The sequence below is a fragment of the Theropithecus gelada genome, chromosome 9 (genome assembly GCF_003255815.1).
Source record: "Theropithecus gelada isolate Dixy chromosome 9, Tgel_1.0, whole genome shotgun sequence".
Classification (NCBI taxonomy): domain Eukaryota; kingdom Metazoa; phylum Chordata; class Mammalia; order Primates; family Cercopithecidae; genus Theropithecus; species Theropithecus gelada.
This window is the reverse complement of record NC_037677.1, coordinates 109,150,337-109,171,249: the sequence shown is the minus strand read 5'-3', so window position 1 is coordinate 109,171,249 and position 20,913 is coordinate 109,150,337. Positions and strand designations below refer to the sequence as shown.

Sequence of the window (20,913 nt, the reverse complement as noted above, 5' to 3'; positions counted from 1 at the left end):
AAACAACAGGTGCTGGAGAGGATGTGGAGAAATAGGAACACTTTTACACTGTTGGTGGGACTGTAAACTAGTTCAACCATTGTGGAAGACAGTGTGGCCATTCCTCAAGGATCTAGAACTAGAAATACCATTTGACCCAGCCATCCCATTACTGGGTATATACCCAAAGGATTATAAATCATGCTACTATAAAGACACATGCACACGTATGTTTATTGCGGCACTATTCACAACAGCAAAGACTTGGAACCAACCCATATGTCCGTCAATGATAGACTGGATTAAGAAAATGTGGCACATATACACCATGGAATACTATGCAACCATAAAAAAGGATGAGTTCATGTCCTTTGTAGGGACATGGATGAAGCTGGAAACCATCATTCTGAGCAAACTATTGCAAGGACACAAAACCAAACACCGCATGTTCTCACTCATAGGTGGGAATTGAACAATGAGAACACTTGGACACAGGGTGGGGAACATCACATACTGGGGCCTGTCATGGGGTGGGGGTAGCAGGGAGGGATAGCATTAGGAGAATCCTAGGTTTGTAAGTGTGGACCTAATTAGTTAATCTCTTTCTACCTTGTTTTCTCATCTTTAAAGTGAGAAAAGGATAATTACTACATAGGTTTGTGGTGAGGATTAAAGAGAGAATGAATATAAAGTATGGAAAACAGTGTGTGGCCCATATTAAATGTTCAATAAACATTGTATTATTTCTACATATGTTCAGTCATCAGGACACACAAGGCCCTGGGTGAAGGCTGGAGCCCCTCTTCTTCGCGACATGAAGGCCGGCAGAAGGTTAGCTCCCTGTGGTGAAGAGATCAGTGGCCACCTGGGAAGTCACGGCCAGGTGGCCTGCAGTGACTACTCAAAGGGTGACAACTTGTAAGGCTTGGTGCCCAGGGATGGGGGAGCAAGGTCATCACAAGTGGTACAGATTGTGATTCAAGGATGCGAGGCTGCTGAGTGTAGACAAACTCTCACAGTTCCAGAGATGCACTGCCAGGTGCACAGGGGCCCATCTACAGTACCGGTGGGACAGTTGGGAGGGTCTTAAGTTACCTGCTTACATATTAAAAGCAGAGAGTGAGCCTTGCATTTCTGCCCTTGTACAATTTCTCTTTCAGCCTGTTTCTTTCTTAATAATACAGCTCCCATTAGTTTTGTGCCTATTGTTAATTCTGGGATATTTACTTCAGAGAAAACAAGAATCGTAATTTCAGAACAAAGGGCAGATGACCCAGAATTTTGAGTATTAAGTCCCTGACCTCAAACCAAATGGATATCTCCACAGCTAAAAGTCATATCTGACTATTAATAGTAACAAAAAAAAAAAAAAAAAAGAAAGAGCTGCTTTTTATTCACAGATTCTAGGACAAGAACTTAAAAGCAATGCCACACTGGATCAAGCCAATGGTTCAGGCAACCACTGTAGTGTTCTGTCAATTAACTTGTTGCTTCATCAATTTTCTCAAATAAGAAAGGATCCCTGAAACAAACTTGATTGGTATTAAACTCTGTGCATATCAGGGTGTGAACAGCACTTGGGAATAATCATGTGCCTTTTCTCAGACCCAGCACATTGCGGACATGTGACCCTCTGCTGAGTTCCAGAAGAGAAAATGACTGCCTATATGACCAAATAAGATATCAAAAATGATTCAAGAATTTTAGACAATGCATTTCATTATTTGTTAGGAAGACCCTATAACGTGCATTCTATTCTACTCTACTCCATTCTATTTTCTACATAACTTTCTTTTATAGTATTTGCCAATTACACTCATCAAGTTAATGAATAGAAAAGTTTATGGATTTTTGTTGAAATCTTTGCCAATGATTCTGAAAGTTAACCACTTCTGCTGATCGTGGTTTTTAAAAATGATGACTTTAGGCCGGGCGCGGTGGCTCAAGCCTGTAATTCCAGCACTTTGGGAGGCCGAGACGGGCGGATCATGAGGTCAGGAGATCGAGACCATCCTGGCTAACACGGTGAAACCCCGTCTCTACTAAAAATACAAAAAATTAGCCGGGCGTGGTGGCGGCACCTGTAGTCCCAGCTACTCGGGAGGCTGAGGCAGGAGAATGGCGTAAACCCGGGAGGCGGAGCTTGCAGTGAGCCGAGATCGCGCCACTGCACTCCAGCCTGGGCGACAGAGCGAGACTCCGCCTCAAAAAAAAAAAAAAAAAAAAAAAAAAAAATGATGACTTTAACAGAGCTCTCTTTAGTTTCTAAGCCCCTAAATATATATGACCTTATTTTACTTCATAACAACCTTAAGGGATACACAGAATCTGGTTGACAGTTTCCATTTTGCAAATATAAGAACACTTGCAGAGAGGTTAAATGATTTCTCAAAGTCACACAGCTCATTAATGACATGGACAGATGATGTGGTTTTTTTCTCTCTCTAATTCAGTATATCAGGCCATAGTTACCAATTTTGTGGTCAAGTAAAAATTTGAAAAAAAAATTGAAGGCCTAAAACAGGGATGCCAATTTTGTTATTCTTCTAAGTAAAGGAAAAAAAAAATAACTTCTACCTACTATTTCAATCATATTACAACTTTCCTTTATACCCCAAAATAGGACAAACATCATCTTCCAAATAAGTGTAGCCTTGTGAATTAATAAAATATGCTTTATGAGAAACTCACTATGTTCTACTTATCTTCTCATTTTGCAGTGCACTGGTGAAAACTGTTGTGGTCTAGAACTGGCTCTCAGATCAATACTTGGAATCCATTTCCCTCTTTTGTGCTGTTTCAAAAGTTATACTAGCTCTTCCACCTCTCTTCCTCCTTGCATTCCATAGTCTTTAAGAAGAAGACATCAATAAGTGCTGAAAGTTTTTCCTTTCCAAAGATGCTGTTCTGATACTTTAACAAATGATAAGTATCCTAAATTTACATCACAATCAAAATACAGAGCTATGGATTGACAAGCCACGACTCGGCTGAGGACCAGTAGGGAAGCAGGAAATACAGAAACAATATGGTGCCCACCCCAGTGTATTCCGTCCCATTACTTCAGTAAGTAGAAAGAGCAGGAAAAATGCTTTGTCCCTGCCTTCTCATTTCCCACTCCACTTTCAAATTCATACACAAAAGTAAATTAGCAATGATGACTCCCGTCTATGCACAGGCTGAGCCACATCTGTCTTTACTTCCACAAAGCCCATTCTTACCCATTCTCCCAGACTTGGTCTTGTATTCTGCGAGAAGTTCCCAAGCCTTATATGACAAGTCAACATCTAATTTTATAACACTTCATAGTCAATACCATAGTACTTTACTAAAAAGTCCAAAGGGACTGAGGTAGGCTGATGGGACACTCTTAGGTTGACATTTCCATGTTGGTTATGTTGATAGTTTGATGTGGATGTTATGTTTTAGCACACACCAAAAATAATAACCATCAAATCCCATTCAAGTATATAACCTTGATCAATACACAGTCATTTGGTATCTGCGATCTTCTTTCAGCTTTGAGAGGGAGCTATACGAATAGCGTAGTGAAAGAAAAAAAAGACACGCAACTATGTAGCCCAATCAACCAAAGCAAGCCTTGCGATCACGGTCACATGGAGAAGACCCCCTGAGCATGAACCAGCCCCATGTGGAAGGAGGCTGACCAATGGATGTTTTGTCAAGGAAGGGCCCTGCGATTATGGTCAGATTCCACAGACACAGTGCTATGTTCCCCAAGGATTGTCAAAGTAACACATTTTGTTTCCTATTCCTTTACTATTTATAAATTTCAATCATAATAAAAGTTATCTGCTAGGAGATAAAGATAAATGCCTGTAGATCATCAATGACCACACAATAATAATAACATTTATATTTGTACATGTGTTTTTTGGTATATAAAACATTTTTACATGTACCATTTTTTCTTAAGAATGTTCGGAGATAGGCAATATTATTTCCATGTTATTGAAGAAGAAACTGAGGCTCAGCGAGGTTACGTGATCTCCTCAAGGTCACAGAAACAAGAGCTAGAACCCAAGCCTGGTCCTCTGACCTCATGTTCAAGGCTCTTTCCATTATTCACACTCTTTCTAAGAACAGTCACCTCTAAAGGTGAGCTCCCAAACAAAAAGAACACACAAAAGCTGGCTTTTATTCCAATCAGGGCAGAAAGCCAATCTATCAATTACCTCAGGGCGAAAGGTTTGTGGTTTTCTTTAGTTTTTTCACTATTAATATAATGCAAAAGTTGTTTGTATTATTCCTATTTGGTTGCCTAGAATTCATCATATTAACCAACCAATATAGGGCAGCCATGAACACAGGACAAGAAAAACACTGGCCATTCATAAAAGAAATTATTTGGAATCATTTTCATCATACTTGCTCTTACAAAATAAACATTTCTGTGACTCTAAATTTTTAAAAATTGATAAAAATATTGTGGATTACACATTTTTGTGGTTTACACATTGGGAAAGAGCTATCCAAAATATACAAAATAGATTATTTACAATCTATGCTTGACAAAACAAAATAAAAAGGGTAGAGTAATAATAAGAAACTGATGACTAATAAGGTATTAATGGATATTTATTTACTCTGGAGACAAATAGTCATTGCATGAAACATTTATAATAAAAAAGCATGTTTATTTTAAGTAGACTAATTTTAGAAGTCGTACTAAGATTATGTTTTCTGAAATTAATAACTGAGGTTAATTCAAACCAAAAGTTTGAAGAGCATTAACTAATGCTAATAAGATTATCATGAACATGAGCCTTACTCCTTGCTACGACTTTTTCATAATTTTTGTATCTGATTATAGGCTCTATTCATGATTTATTTTTAAAACAGGATTATTAGGAATCATTTCCAACACCAGGACAAATGTGCAAAGTAAAGAAGATATTGTTATTTCTTTGTCCCTAGTTCACATGATTTAGATTGATTAAAATGTTAATTTTTACATATGTGAATAAAACGTAAAGGAGCAAACAACTGGAGACTGCACCATGTGCTAGCAATCATTGCGGGTGGGTAAACTGACAACATGTAACTGCATATTAAGACAAATGTAGAATTTAGACAAAGTATCCCATCTCTTTTCAGATGTATACTTTTAAACCTCAGGAACTGTTTTCAGTAGATGTCATGCCTTTTAACTTGAAAAAAGATAAGCGCAAATAAGCTCCCAATTGTCTCCCCAATATGTAAACCACATCTCGGGCTGCTGTCTCTGCTACTCCTTTGAAGTTTCCCTGAAATGTCATGTGTTGTGAAGACTGCTGTGCATAAGCAAGACAATTTGCTCACTCTCAGAATTCTTACCGGTTTCCACTGCTATTTGGTATCCAGCCTCTAGTCTCCGAGATGACCTTTCCAGCCTCTCTGTGTTATCGAGCAGATGTGCCCTCTGAAAAAGAAAAAGGGGGAAAAAAAAATCAGACGGCCGTCTACAATGTTCTTTTTTTGCCTTAAAAAAAAAATGCCTTCGTATGCCCTAACATGGGGCGGGGGGCTCATAACCCATTACAGTTAATTTTTAGCGAATTTTCCATTATAGGAACCACTACCATAGACAGATTTCCAACACTCGCGTATGGACCATCCACTTTTTTGTTTTTAAAAGGAGACTCACGTTGTATATGGCCACAACGAATCTTACTCCAAAGTACTGAGAAAAGTACGCAGACCATACCCAACTGGATCTTTTCTGTTTCAGCAGAGACAGATATATGAGATACTTGCATAGATCTATGTGCCCTATTTGTATTTATTTTTTATAAAATGCAATCATTTCAAAAATCCATTTGCTCCTTTGATTCTTGCATATAGAAATTTTAAAACAGGAACTTTATTTGTAAGAAAATGATCCACAATTTTGGATGTGCAACAAGATGCTATATAGAACAACATATGCTACTAAGCCAGAATACTAAACAGCACTTCTAGTTTTCAGACAACTGGAGGCAACACTAAGAAATAAGAGACACATGTTTCTCCATTTACATAGATGGACAAAATTGTGGATTTGTTCCTAAATATATGGCGCTATGTAGATTGAAGTTGATATTTTAACACACAGTGCTTTAGACTGTGAACTAAATTTAGAGTCATTATATATACCTCTTTTATATTTATCTGATGGGGAAATTAGAGGATTTTCTTCAAATCCTCAGCTTCTAAACTTTCTTTACTCCATTGAGATGCTTGTTAATTTTTTTTTATATAACCATAATGATCATACATTAGATCTATTCAGGTTGCCAGATTTATAAGCTAATCATGGCTATGAATGGATAAAAACTGATGCATGTGTGTATGTGTGTGTGTGTATATATGCCTAGATACTTAGAAATATACAAATGTATGTATCTGTGTGTGTGTGCATGTGTGTACATGCATACATGTATCTGCATATATTAATATCTTCCCTTCTTAAATCAGTTTTGGTATTTGGCCAAAAAGAAAGAAAAAACACAACCACAACTCCTACAACTTTGTGTTGTTGACAGATGTCATTTAAAATTGGAGAAATGCTTTCTAATAATAATAAAAAAGGAGGTGCCACACATATTATCTGAGTGGCTGTCGAGCGAAACGATCTACCTTGCTCTAATGAGCCCCCATGGATCTTGGAGATGCAAGCTGTATTGACATGCACACTTAAGCTAATACACCTAGACCAGTGCCTCCAAGCTCTAGCAGCCAGGGATGCTGACAGAATATCTCGCTTCCATCTTCAAAGAAAGGAAGTGATTAGTATGTTATCATTACCATTCAAAACGTGATTTCCTTATTCCCTCCCGGCATAGGTGACACATCTGAGATGCGGCCAGACGTTGGAGGCAGCTAAAGCCACATCAAAGCTTTCCTTGAAATTTTTTTGGGGGGAAGGGTGGGGGGGTGAGAATCATTAAAACAATGCATTTAGAACAGAGAGATAGGACCTGATGTGAAGGTCAGGAAGCTGCAACAACAGTCTATAATAATTAATAGAGTCGTCCAATGTACAGCAGAGAAATTAAGAGAAAAATTGTCCCCTCCCTCTGCAAAAAAAAAAAAAAAAAAAATCTAAATAAATAAAACAGAGAAAGGAAGGAAAGCTTCTTATATCATTAAAAAGCAAAATCACTGAAGGCTGTAATTAAGAAAAAGAAGAGAAAGGAGAGCTCTATGTGTCTGGCATTGATGACTGTTTTTAAATAAAATTAAACACTTTACTAAGGCTTGTCAAAAATAGCTTTCTTATCCCTAAGTTTCCTTATGTGCAGGTTCTGGGAGCAAGGATTGCTCTTCCCTTCCCTGAAAATTGTTTTCTACCTTAACAAAGGACTTAACTTCAAACTGGCGATTCTCTAAAAAGATATCAGATCTGTGAAATCAAAAGTAAATCTGAATTTTAATCCAGAATAAGACAACAAAGATTTTTGCTTCATTTTCATATTGGATGAAATCCCAAAATTAAAAGAAAACATTTAGTTATTAGAGATTAAAAGAAAGAAAAAAAACAAAGATCGATACTGGAAATGGACTTCCACTTTTATAATAATATTTAATGTAGGAAATAAAGCATTTAAATGTAAAATAACTGGGGGGATTTCATGGTTATAACAGCAAAATTTCTGAAAGACCTTTAAATATATATATATATAACTAAATAATAGAAGTAACTCTTCTTCAGGACAGTTCAATTTTATCAGAGTAAATCTGCACACAAGAGGACTATCAGTTTACCACCAGCTTTACAGCAGGATTTCACTTTGTGTTTTGGAACCTCTTCACTTAAGTCAAACTAAAATCAAGTTCTTGAAACAGCTGCGCTATTTACATTGTTCCCTTAGTTGTACATTGCCCTGGTCTCTGTAAATGAAAGGAAATACACTACAGTAGCAGCTGATGCTTTCAACTTGCCCCCACACTCCATCCCAAACTCATTCTCTCACCCTCTTCTCAGCCCTTTTCAAAGCAGGTAAGTGAAGCTGTGCAGGAGCTTCAGACAGAGCTCAACTTGTGTGAGGAGCTGCGCAATGTGGAGAGCTGGAGACGCAGGATTCAAACGGAGCTCGGCACAGCCAACGCCAGATCAGCTCCCTCTGCACTACAACCCTGCCTCCAAGCATGCCCCCTCTCCAAAACTGAGCCCAAAAAGAGCATCACAAGGAAGGGAAGGGGCATATTTTTGTTTCCAAGCGAAACAAAACACATTTTGGAGCATCTTGTCTTCTTAGCACAGTTGCAAGTTAAGAAACATGGGGGTAACATTCACTCTATGATTACTATTAGAATCCCGACTGAGAAATAATAACTTCTCAGCAAGCCATATACCAATGCAGCATCATCACTGTAATCTAGTCTATAAATACGAATGCTAGATCCATATCAAAGACTGTTAAAAGAATATTTCAGAGTATATTATTCTATTAGTTGATTAATTCTTCCAATTATAATGAAATTACAGGTTACAGTTTCGGAAACATGAATTCCAGAACCATAACTGATGAAACTGCTACTACAGGCACAAGAAAAGAATTAAGCCATCAAACAAAAATAAAAAATACTTTAAAAGAAATGCAGATGTGATGTTTTAAGTTTTTGGAATTAAGATTTCTAATTTGACACAATTAGGCTTAACAAAAATAAATCTTCTGTCAAAAATGTTGATTGTAATAAGCCACAATTTAATATATAAATAACATTCACTGCTTAAATTCAGGGGCAAGGGCTTCACGTAATTTCTTCATATAGAGGTTTTCAAGTTAATTGTTAGTTCCGTTAACACTGGAAAATTCAGATTCTTCACCTAAACATGAACATAAGCAAATACAACAAGCAGATACTCTATCTTGCAGAAAAATAATATTTATGTTATCCCTCACCTCAAGAATAATCTTACACATCAAAACTGCAACTGATTATATTCATTTAGTAAATATACAACTGCTCTCCTGTAGGGAAGATAACACAAAAAGGTTGTAAGGTGAGCGTTTTTGTATATTTCTCCCCTTCCTTTTATATATCATGATTACTTTTTCTGAGGCAGGATGTCAGTAATGCATCTTAAATTCAAAGAGTTGTTGAAAACCACTATCTAGAAGCTTCTAAATTAACATCTGCATCACATAATGATGACATACCAATAAAAAAAATTCGAGAAAAATCTCAATCAATGCAGTCAAACTAAACTCAAAAGTAATTCATACTACTCTATACTATAAGCAATTAGACAATTTTTAAATTGCAATATAGGCCATTATGTCTTGATAGAAAAATAACACCCAACCTTACTAAATAAAAAATATGACTACCTCTAAAAAAGAGTGCCAAAGCATATTTTATATGTTTGACTTAATTTTTTAAAAATAGAATTATTCAGCATCCCTCATTAACACAAGGATACAATTATAAACATTGTGGTAAATATTTGCTGAGCCACACAAAAAAAGTCTGGCGTTGCATTATGAAATAGTCCAGCAAACTCAGAAAAATGAGAATTCACTTGGGTGCTGTATGCTACAAAAAGGAAAGTGTTTAACAATGACGAAAACTTTGGCCATTCTTAGGTATCTATGTATACAGAGTAGCAGGGCATTTATAACATATGTGTGTTTCCCCAAAAGGATAATAGATCCATGGTGCCTTATGTTAAACCTAATAATTTTGGGTGGGGGAAAGGAGTTTATTTAAGAACAGTTTACAGTAAAGTAAATCAGAATGTTAGAAAAAAAAAATCATACTAGCTTCTTTGAGAAACTACATAAATAAACTTGAAGTTAGAGCCTACAATAAAACTACACTCAGGTAGAGTTTTAAGATATTCCTTTATTATTCCTCCTTATTTTCGGCCATTAAAGTATTAACTTTGTCCCAGTTCCAACAAAGAACAATGATCCCTGAGATAAGCATGATTAGGATATAGTTGTGTTTTAAAAGATTGTGAGCAGAAAAGATTACTGAACAATATAAACGATACTTTTTGCTCTGTGTAGATTTATCTGGAAAAACAAATCCAAAGATCCACTTCAGATTTAAGAACTCAATTTTATAGGGAAAAGCAGAATTAAAAAAAAAAAAAAGAAGCTAGGAAGTACTCACCTCTTCACGTAATTTTATCAACTGCAACATGAATGCACAAAAAAAAGATAAAAAGGAAAGAAATGGCAGGAAAGAAAGATCAGTTGTGTGACAGGATACAGAATTAACATTGACAATTTATCTGTTTACATGTTTAGCATTTAAAAATCACAGACAAACACATTAAAAGAACCTAAACATAGACTACATGCAGAGTTTTTTGAACGAATAAAGATCACTTTCTCACACTGTCACATTAAACAAAGAGAATAGTGTGAAATTCTCTTTTAAAGTACATCTAAGACACCATCATGAAATAAAGGGGAACGACTTCATAGAAGTCTATATTATAAAGAAAGAAAACAAGTTTACTGTTCCTCTCTTCTAAGAATGTACCATTGAAGAGGTTTTGTATATACAAGTTTTCAGGATGTTTCTCTATTTGGAATCTTGACAACTGATTTCAGATTTTACCTACAAATGAAAATGATTAATAATAGCTCATGCTTTGGTTCCAAAAACTATTTAAAACAACAAACTATTATGTTAGTTAATGTTATACTTGTACCCACTCTAGTAATAAGACTGCATTTGGAGGTAATGTTATTTTAATAGAAAATAAAGTATGCCAGGATAGAGAATACTTATTTAGAACATAGTATCAAAAATTCATTATCATATGAACTTTCGTGTATATAAGAGTCAATTTCTAGGTTTTTGTTTTGCTTAAGAGGCTACTGCAATCATGTGACATGTTTTCATTTTAATTTTTGAATGATTTCTTCATTTTTCAATTTTCTTCATATTGTAAACTAGCAATGAGCTCTTCATTCATTTATATTGCAGTTTGTTTTCACTAAACTCAAACAAAAAAATCACTCCTTACTTGTTAGTCAATTCTCCTATGATAACATTTTAATTCTCTTATTTAGAACATTTTTCTATTTGCCTTAAATATATAGATAAAACAAGCTGCTTAACAATCTTTAGGAACTAAAATAATTATATAACCATATATCTGGCTCATTGTGTGTGTGTGTGTATGTGTGTATGTGCATGTGTATTTGACACTATTCTCAACTACAAATATCACTGTATAAGTGAGATGACGACCACAGTTTCTGCAATGACTAGAAACTGAAACCTATGTTGTTAACAGACTAAACCACATTCCAGGTCTGAAATTTGCATCCTCAGCAATTCAGGTCTACAACTGATAATTTTTAAACATCCAAATATCTGTAACATCTGTTACAACACTTGACATATGCAGGCCAATAAATTAAACTATTGCTTTGGGAGAAATGTGCCTGAATTGCTCACTATAAGTCTCTCTAAAAGTATCATGTTTACTGTAGCCCGGATATCTCAACGCTTAATGCTGTTTTTGTCCCGAATTCAAGGAAGGCAGTATGCATTCCAGCTTATTCTGTTATTTCATTTGTTATACGAAAAGTATTTTGAGTACCAAAGAATAAGATTTTAAAAACTGTTAAGAATCCTTTATAAAAAAGGTACATAAGTTAACATGTAATGTCTCACGGTACACTCAGTGAAAATGCAACTTTTATTATCATAGTTTCAAAATAGACAAGAAGTTGTCTTTATTTTTATTAACACATTCTCTCAGCAACCATCCAGTAACACACAAGTAAATCATCTTGTCATTTCACGTGAAAAGTTCTAATTCTTCCCCAAAAGAAGCAAAATTTTAAACGAAAATACCTGGCCTATCATATATCGGAATCTTTCTCTTTGCCATCCCAACATCATGGGAGAAAAAGGCAAACATTAATTCTCAAAAAGAGACGATCTGGGAATTGATCGGCCAGCTATCTTTTCTTTCTGGGGGCACTATTCTTCGGTTGACTATGATACTTAAAGGGCCAAAGTTTAAAACTACTCTTCAGCAATAGAGACCATTTGGGGCATGCCACCCTGCCATAATCAATGAGTGTTTAAAAATGCTACCCATTTGTTTTTTCAATAGGTTCCAAACAAAAAACGTTCTATCTTGTTTGTGCTGCATGGCTGCATTCAAGCTCTACATCGGATTTGTAGCTAAGCTAGGTAATGGGAGGGTTTTTCATCTTTATCTTTTTTTTTTTTTTTTGGTTAGGCTGAGAGTTATTCAAGTAAACAAAAGATGGCCTATTTTTGAAAATTAACAATGCTTAAACTGGACTGTAAGTTGTGATTTCGTATTTTCTCGAGTTACTAGCTTCATCATAGGCAACGCGAGAGTGTGCAATGCCACCATGTTGAGCTATGATAATCAACATCTTTTTTGAAACAAAGATTTTTTTCCCCCCCAATGCAGAATTTGATACAAGAGGTAATCTGTTCCTTTGTGGGCTGAAAAAATCTGGTTTACGCTGGTTTGAACCAGTGGAATCTCTTGTGGTTAAGCCTTCTGCTGTGACTAAAATCAAAACGGCACTGCAGAGCATGTGAGGGTTCATGCGCGCGCGCCTCTGTGTGTGAGGTGCGTCACGTGACCCCCAGAACTACCGCATTTTTTTTAAAGCTGATAACGCGACTGCCGTCTCTGTCCGCATACAGATAACGAATAAATGCTGAACTCTATTAAACGCCCTTTACACATTATCGTGGGTCGAAGACACAATTTTCTGAACTTATGATGACAGTCTATTTATTTTGCTATAAACCCTCAGCACGTAACGAACAGATTTGTGCCTGGTAATGATCTGCTCTGCCGGGGCTATATGAAATGATACCGACCTTCTTTAGATCTTGGGGAATTAAATTGACCGACTTCACCCCCTGGTCTGTAGCTGAAGTTTGACACACTTTATGCACAGCAAGCCCAAATCAGAACTTAAGAGAACCTGGTATTAAGAAATTAAGCAATCATTATCTGCTAAATATTGCTTTGCCACAAAACTTTCCACACATTTGGAAATAGTTTACTCTTTATATTTTGAATCTTCTATTTAGGATTTACTCAAAGTCACTGATCAATATAATTCTGCATATAGAAACTGAGAGAGTATTAGGGTTCAAAACCAAAGCTTGGAACAGTTTACTTGCCCCATTATCATACATCACTATGAAAGGCTTTATGGTTTTATTCTACAACTTGTGTTTTTCCTTTTATGAGAATGGTTCTCATGAAATGCAATCAAGTTAGGAACTATTAATTTCCACTGTAAATACAACATCACTACATTCAAGAACTCAACTCTTCCAAAGAAATAAAATGTTGCCTTATGGAATGGCAAATATGGTATTTTCAAAGAACAGAATGATAATGATTAAGACAATAGTCCTTGGAAAGCTGATAGCCCAACAGTACTCGAATGTACAAAGTAGGTAATTTTCTTGTCCCTTCTTTGTAAATCAAGCATGAGCTATATTTGATTGAATGAAATGAATATGAATCAGAAATGACTGTACACAAAGCATTTAATTTGGAATTAAATGCAAGGTGTATTGTATGAGGGACATTAAAAATGCTTTTGAAAAATTCTTAATTTCTGAATTTTTAACATTTCTAATCGTGGCAGACATGTTTATGTACCTAAGAGTATATTAACATACTTTATAGTTAATTGGCAGACTATAATTATATGCATTAATAGTCAGGTTTCAGATGCCTAAAAAAACTGCATCATAAATTACCAGAATGAGAAATAATAGCTATTGTATTCATATTGTCGAATCTTCGCAAAGAAGCAACTATAAGGAGGCTGTGTATGTGACGTTGAAAATACCTAGCCAGTATTTTACCTATACAATCATTGCTACTAATTCCTTATTTTCCTATTTTGATCTATATTTTTAAACTGACAGATATATCCCAATTGCGGTTAAATGAATATTGCTATTTTTATCTCATTTTGTTTATCTCCAAGTTTATCCATATATTGTTAGTATTCCATGGACGAGAAGTTCTGAAAATCAATTTATTAGCAAATAGCTTAGAAGTAAACTTATTTGTAGGCAGAAGATCTTTTCTTATATAAATTATAAGTAACCCTACCTAGAAAAATCTCTTCCTAGCTACCGAGCTACAAAAATTAATATAGAGCCAAATTAAAATTTTTTCTTTCTTTACAGAAAGAGCTTCTGTCTTGATTCCATATTCTGAATGAATGCTGATATGAAATAAAAAAGTTATTCTCAAGTGACCATACCTAGTTAAGGATGTGTTTTAGTTTGAGGGATTTTAATTCCTATATTATGACAAAGAGCCTTAAAACAAAATGCAGTGACTTCATATGAAATGGAAACTTTGCTACATTTGGTAACAAAATATCCAAAAAGTTAAGTGTGGTCTCTTTGAACTTTTACACCTCATTCAAATTTTAGACGGAAAAGTTCACACAAGTAATAATCTAACAGTACATATTCTCGTGACTATAATTTATCATACTCTATTTATTGAAGTGACAGTTCCTTACATCTAAACTTCAGGTTCTCCAAGCACTTTCAGAATTTGTAAGTTTGATTTATACAAGTCCAGGGGAAATCTGTGCATAATCACTTTAAAGTGACAGGAATATAATTTGAAAAATTCAGAAAATATGAACTCAATCTATTTTTGTGGAACAGTTTTCTTTAGGCATAAAAATCATACTTATATGTACGCAAGGCAAATGTTTTAGACATATAAAATGTCCATTAAGAGAAGTGAACATGTTTGAAAAAAAAAGGGATCCCTGTCATAGAACTACAACATCCATTACAATAAAGGCGTCTGAGTTAGACAGGCACACCCCCTTCCTTTCTATTTCCTCTGCATTAGGCAGTAGTTTCAAATGAGGGAAAGATCTATAGCTGTTTAAAGAACTGACATGGGAACTACACATTCACTTTTTTGCAAAAAAGTTAATGCTTTTTTTTTGCAGTAGATAGGAAATAAAACTATGATTCATTCATTCAAGAGGTATGAGCAATCTAAATCTCACTTTAAAAACAGAAGAAAATATTTCTCTCATCCTCACATTATTTAATCTATTATGAGTAAAACCCCTTTATCACATCACCCTTTTATGTTTGATGTGCTGTTTTTTTTTTTTCCTTTAGCTATTCTCACATTTCAATCAGGGAAGCTGAAATCCCAAGTCAAATCTGAACGTGTTCACATGTCTGAACTCAAGCTGATAACATCCAAATAGTGGAGGAGGTGAGATCTTTCCAAAAACAAACATCATCAGCTCAGTCATTCTTCTCTCTTTTTGGGGGGTGGGTGAGTAGAGTCCTTAATCACACAAACAGCATCCCTGTTACGGATTATAATATAATAGATAGCAATATACTATTAGCATATATAGACCCACAATATCATCTATTTGAGATGGTAAATACAATTATGCCATTTTCATAATATGTATCAATATATAATGTTTCACTATTGTATGGAAATTTTGGTTTACTCAGTGACTGATTTATGTTCATTTTCATTTAGGCAGGGTAGAGACTTTTATAATACTTGCCAAAGTGGCATTAGTAACCATGTTCAGGTCTTGCTTCTGAAGGTCCCTATCATGTATTTTCTTTAAAAGTGTCAAAGAAAATCAGTCATTAGGGCTCTTTTGAGACATTTTTAAAGTCATCTCTACACTGAGGTTCTTAAAACTTTTTTAAAGTTGTATACAGTATCTGCATGAATTAATGGAGTCTGCAGTATTAATTCAAAGAAAGAGGCGGGACATTAATTAGACTCATGACACTACGGTATGATCCAATGAGAACCGACAGCCAAGGTGTAAAGCCCTTTTAAGAAGAAATTGTACCTTATTTTTTTGCCTATGCAGATCTTAAACTGCAAAAAGACTTATCCTATTATTATTATTATTATTATTATGACTATTATTTGACAGAAGCAGGTCCTCTATATTGGTATCCAAGTTCCACACTGTTGCTTCCAATTTGCATTTTGGTGAATGTATTTTTAAGAAGCCACACAATAGGAGACTGGGCTACCCTGTTGAATTTTGAAAGCTTACTTTCATTTGTTTTGCTGCAAGTGTTGATTTAATTATACTGCATTATTATCAAAGCTGTATTATGTACTTTTTTATTCCTTTTACATGTGTTTGAGGTGAAGACCTTGGCTTTGTCTGCAAACGGTGTGTTTCAAGTTATTCCTTAAGTACTAAATAATAAAGAAAAGAGAAGAAAAGATTTTTTTAAAAGATAGCAGACAGTGATCACAAGGTAAAGGGTTAAATGTAAGATCTCCAAGAAACATTTTGAAGTTGATTAAGACTCCAGCTTTGCATTAAACAGTATCGCTTCCACATGAGTTGCTGCTAATACCGTTAAGGAGCAGCTTGAGAGCCCAGTGCGCCAGTGACCTCCTTCACCCTCCAGCCACCCACCGGGCCTTCCTGATTAGCATTCTACCTGGTTCTCGGAGGAATTCCCATCATCCCCCAGGAGCTCATTCCGTACTTCGTCACTGTAGGCGATCCGTGACCTTTTCTATAAAACAAAACAAAAAGGGAGAGAGTGAGAGGAACGTTAGAAAGTAAAGGCTTCCAAGCTTTATTGGTATCAAGGCTGATCTCAAACCTCGAGAGCCCCCTAATGGAAACCTATTGGCTACAATCTGCACACCAAAGTTGTGTAAAGTTCCTGAACTTGAGAAGTTTCATGTAAATTAGAAGTTTTTAAGATGTCAATAATGAAAGGAAACTCTGCGTTGTGTAAGTATTCTATTAATATTCATAAACGGATCCGAACTTGTATATTATTCCATACATTGCCATTCAAATAAGACACTAAACTGAAAGAAATACAGCTATATAACTGTATGTCTGTAAAACTCACTAGATTGTACTTAAGGCAGGAGTATATGGTGTTTTTATTTTAAATATTGTGGCAGGAAATGGACATTACAAAGCTTTCAATTTAGGACTTTAAAAGTCTCTAATACTAGGGTAATAATTATATCTCCAACTATACTCTGCAATGCCTAGAATAGCATGTCTATATTTCTTTCATTATTGTGATGTTACTAACCAGAAAGAGAGGGAATTTAAAAGCCCCTCCCCTGTACAAACAATAATTTAAATGTCTCCCAGCTCTCTATAAATAATGGCCTAAGGAAAAGTAATGAAAGTGTGTGTGCGCGTGTGTGCATGCATGCGTGCATGTGTGTCTGGTAAAAGAAACTAAATTTCCCAGTCACAGTAAATAAAGGCAAGTAGGCTATGAGTCAACTTTTCACAGTCCCAGTAAATAAAGACAAGTGGGCTATGAGTCAATGTTTCACACACTGAAAATGTGTTTTACAAGAAATACACCCTTCTCTATAAAGTCAGAGGGACATGTCTGCAAGCAATTCATGAATTATCTAAATGTATACACATTCGGAAAAGCCAAAAGACTGAACATTCGTTGGAAAGCTGAAGTGTGGGCCTCAGATCCCACTTCAGCATCACTATTTCAGATTTGCAAGTTGCTTTGTTGTCTTTTCTGCTTCAGAATTCACTAAGAAAACCATTCCATTAAAAAATGGCAGCTGGAAAACAGTAATCTCTTCCTCACTTGCGATCTAGAGTTTGGGACTTAAAATTTCTTACTTGTTCAACTGTGATCTGAAAAAGTATTGTAGTTTAAAAGGACTATCAATTCCAGAGCAGATGTCAACAATATGATTTTTAAATTAGATTTTAAACTAGTGAATAAGCAACACTGCTTGCCCACATAGAGACCATAATACCTTAAACATCAAACATATTACATTTGAATTTAAAAGAACCTTAGACAAGAACAACCAATACACTTTAAATCATTTTGAAGTTACAACTTTTCCCAGTTGGGGTTCCTTATCTTAACCACAAAACACAGAAAATTATTTCAGTAACTATGTTTATCAATTCTCCCAAGGATGGTGCATAAGAAAAAATTTAGTTCATTACATATATTTGAAGACAAGGCTTAAGTCTCTGGCAGAATCCAGTTGAAAAGGCTGAATGGAGTAGAAATAAAAATAAATAAATCTAGACATTCCTTTGCTTTTTAGGGAAAAAAATAAGTTTCATGGAATTCTAAAGGTAGCTCTGGTTAAACTGACACTGGAACACTGGGGTCCTGACTCACAGCTCAGTGCTCATTCTGCCACACCAAATTTCCTCTTCATTATATTACCTTTTTAGGAAAAAGGCACAAGAATTGCAAAATGTTTTGATATTAAGGAGATGGTGGCATCCACTCCCTGCCCTGAGTCTCCACCCTAACCCCCATTTCCCCGCCACAAATGCATATCTTATACCTTGGCTTCTGCAATAAGTCTATAAGTAGATAAATAAAACCAACAATATTGCAGAGAGGAGGACAGAGTAAAGAACTCAAGTCCTCAGCATGAAGTCAGTAAAGATATCTATATCAGATCTCTCGACAATTCAGTAGTGACCCAACTAGTCGTTTGTGAACATGCCAGACTTTTCACCATCACAAACAGCATATATTAAGCCTGGTTCTCTTATTGTATTTACTGAAGCCATTATTAATTAGCTATTCCTATTGACTTCATACAGAATCACATTTAAAAATGCTAAATTATCAGGGCAGTCCACTTCATGGCCTTAATACGATATTTAGATCAAGCCAAAGCTTGCTTTTGCTCATTTGGAGTTCCTACTACAGTAGCTTCAAACTAGCTAAGCAAAAGTATTTTACAGCATTAAAGGAAATGGAAACCTTTAAACAGGCTGTGGTATCAGAGCTGCCTTTTTAATTATTCATTTCATCACTATGGGGGACAAAAACATTCCACAGTATGCAAGAGTATCATATGGAGATTGTTTTTGTTTTCTCCCTTTTTTCACTAAAATACCAACAAATTGGCATAGATTGTTCAATTACATTATATTCTTATTTTGATTTACTATACTTCAAAAGGAGAAAATTATAAATGTGTATCCCTAAATATCTAATCTTGTTTTGGTTAGAATCCACTGCTTTTAAAAACCAGCAATTAAGAGTGTACATGCTCAGCAACAGAGGAGAACTAAGGCTTTATCCACAGTTGAAGGGTGGTCCCTGTAAATGTCATTCTTTACCATTGGGATGGTAAAAACTGGTTGTTTGGATGGCTTTCTGGATATAATTAAGCAAATGATATGCTGAGTTTAACCAAGTGGTCTCTAACAGGACTGACTTTTCTTAAAGAATGAAAAGACAACTCATTTCAAATATCAGAAATAGTTCCTCATGAGCATGACACAACAACGCTGAAAACTGAACTCTTTATATGTGAGTTTCATTTTCCAAACAGAAAACAAATCAAGACTATTAAAAAAACAACTAATTATATTTAGATGCCCAACATTGGTATTTTCTCATAATTTTTTACAACTTGAAAGTGTAAGTTAGCTGATTGTACCTAACCATAACTGAGTCTGCAAGATCATTATTAAACTAACTGAATACCAAAAAAGGGGAAAAATCCTTTGAATGACAAACTGCTTATTTTATGGGTAATTTTCCTCTAAGACATCAATAAATTATGTTACCTTTTATGGAATTAAAAAAAATCTCATGCTACATTAATAAGTACCTACACAATAATTTAATTTCGAAGATTCAAAGTTAATAAAACTCAAGCATTTACTGTATCTTGATAAAGTTCACTAAAATATTTTTTCTTTATTATCAACGGTATAAAATTTGTACTTTAGCCAAATGCAAACATGAGAATTTGAGCTGGAAATGTCACACATTCAGCTACAGTTTGAAGGAGCCCAATTCATAATGCATTTTATAAATAGTTAATGACTTCTATACATAAGCTAACCAGGCAAATCAAGAAATTGTCAACATTTTTAGTCTTAGTTGTCAGTTACCACTGTCTACTGGTGCTTTATATGTGGCTTCTGGAGAAGACAGAAGCTCTATGCAGTTTGTAATCTACTGCAATTTCTGGTCTGTACCATAAGAGTGGAAAAGCTTCAGCTGACAATACTTGCCACACACACACATACACACACAACATACACAGAGTTAAATACAAGAGTACTCCTCACTTTTAATTGTGTGTTTGTGTAAAGTTTACTTCTTCTAACTTATATACTTTGGTAGACTACATGGTTAGAAAGAAAATCTACAGACCATACATGAACTATAGAAAAAATATGACAAATAAACAACTGATTGTTACCACTAAGAAGTTAGATGCACTAGTTTCAATGGCTATTTTAAACTGATAACACAAGTGAGTTATGAATGCGAGAATTTCGGATTCAAGGATATTTTTGATTTTTACTTGGTATAAGAACAGGTCCTTTGCATACTGATTGGCTGATTTTCTTAAAGCCAAGTTCAAACAGATACACTTGCTCAGTTCTGTCTGGAAATTTGGCTTGAAACAATCTTTCTACTTGACCCAAGCCTTGACATTTCCCAACTGAACTGAATGTGTTCCTGGACAGGCACTGCGAAATTAGAAACAAAACGAATTAACTTAGCTTAAACTAATTAAAAACTGTGATCTGTGGTACCGCCTCCTGTATGATTCTACATGTGAAATAGAGTATACGTAACCAGAATGAGGATTCTACAGCCCAGAAATAGCAAAAGCATAACAATGAAGTTGGTTTATTACTAAAGCGTATATGAGAATTTAATTTCCATGGCGTGCACATGGCAAAGCAATTGCTTAAATTGCCTCACCTGGGAATTTAATACAATGTTATCATCAGACCAGCCACATTGTAAATAGATTTATAATGCTTTCCATGTGCTGTACTCTGTTGCATATGAATTAAGTAATGATCTGGTATTACAATAAAATCAGCTAGTTCCCACACCTGGCAGACAGGATATTTCACTAAATTAATACCCATACAGCTACATCACAAGGCATAGGAGAGGAAACCA

The 20,913-nt window shown here is 35.2% G+C and overlaps 1 protein-coding gene across 4 annotated transcripts in view; it reads right to left on the bottom strand.

Moving 5' to 3' along the window:
• VTI1A (vesicle transport through interaction with t-SNAREs 1A) overlaps positions 1 to 20,913 on the bottom strand; it is a 367,819-nt gene that overhangs the window by 270,529 nt on the left and 76,377 nt on the right. For 3 of the 4 annotated variants that reach the window (XM_025395802.1, XM_025395801.1, XM_025395800.1), the window contains exons 4-5: positions 16,435 to 16,512; positions 5,317 to 5,401 (exon numbers count right to left, since the gene is read on the bottom strand). In XM_025395802.1, coding sequence (XP_025251587.1) covers positions 5,317 to 5,401; positions 16,435 to 16,512 — 163 coding nt within the window. Of the gene's footprint in view, positions 1 to 5,316; positions 5,402 to 10,083; positions 10,105 to 16,434; positions 16,513 to 20,913 lie in introns of all 4 variants that reach the window. The other variant, XM_025395799.1, reaches the window with a different exon arrangement.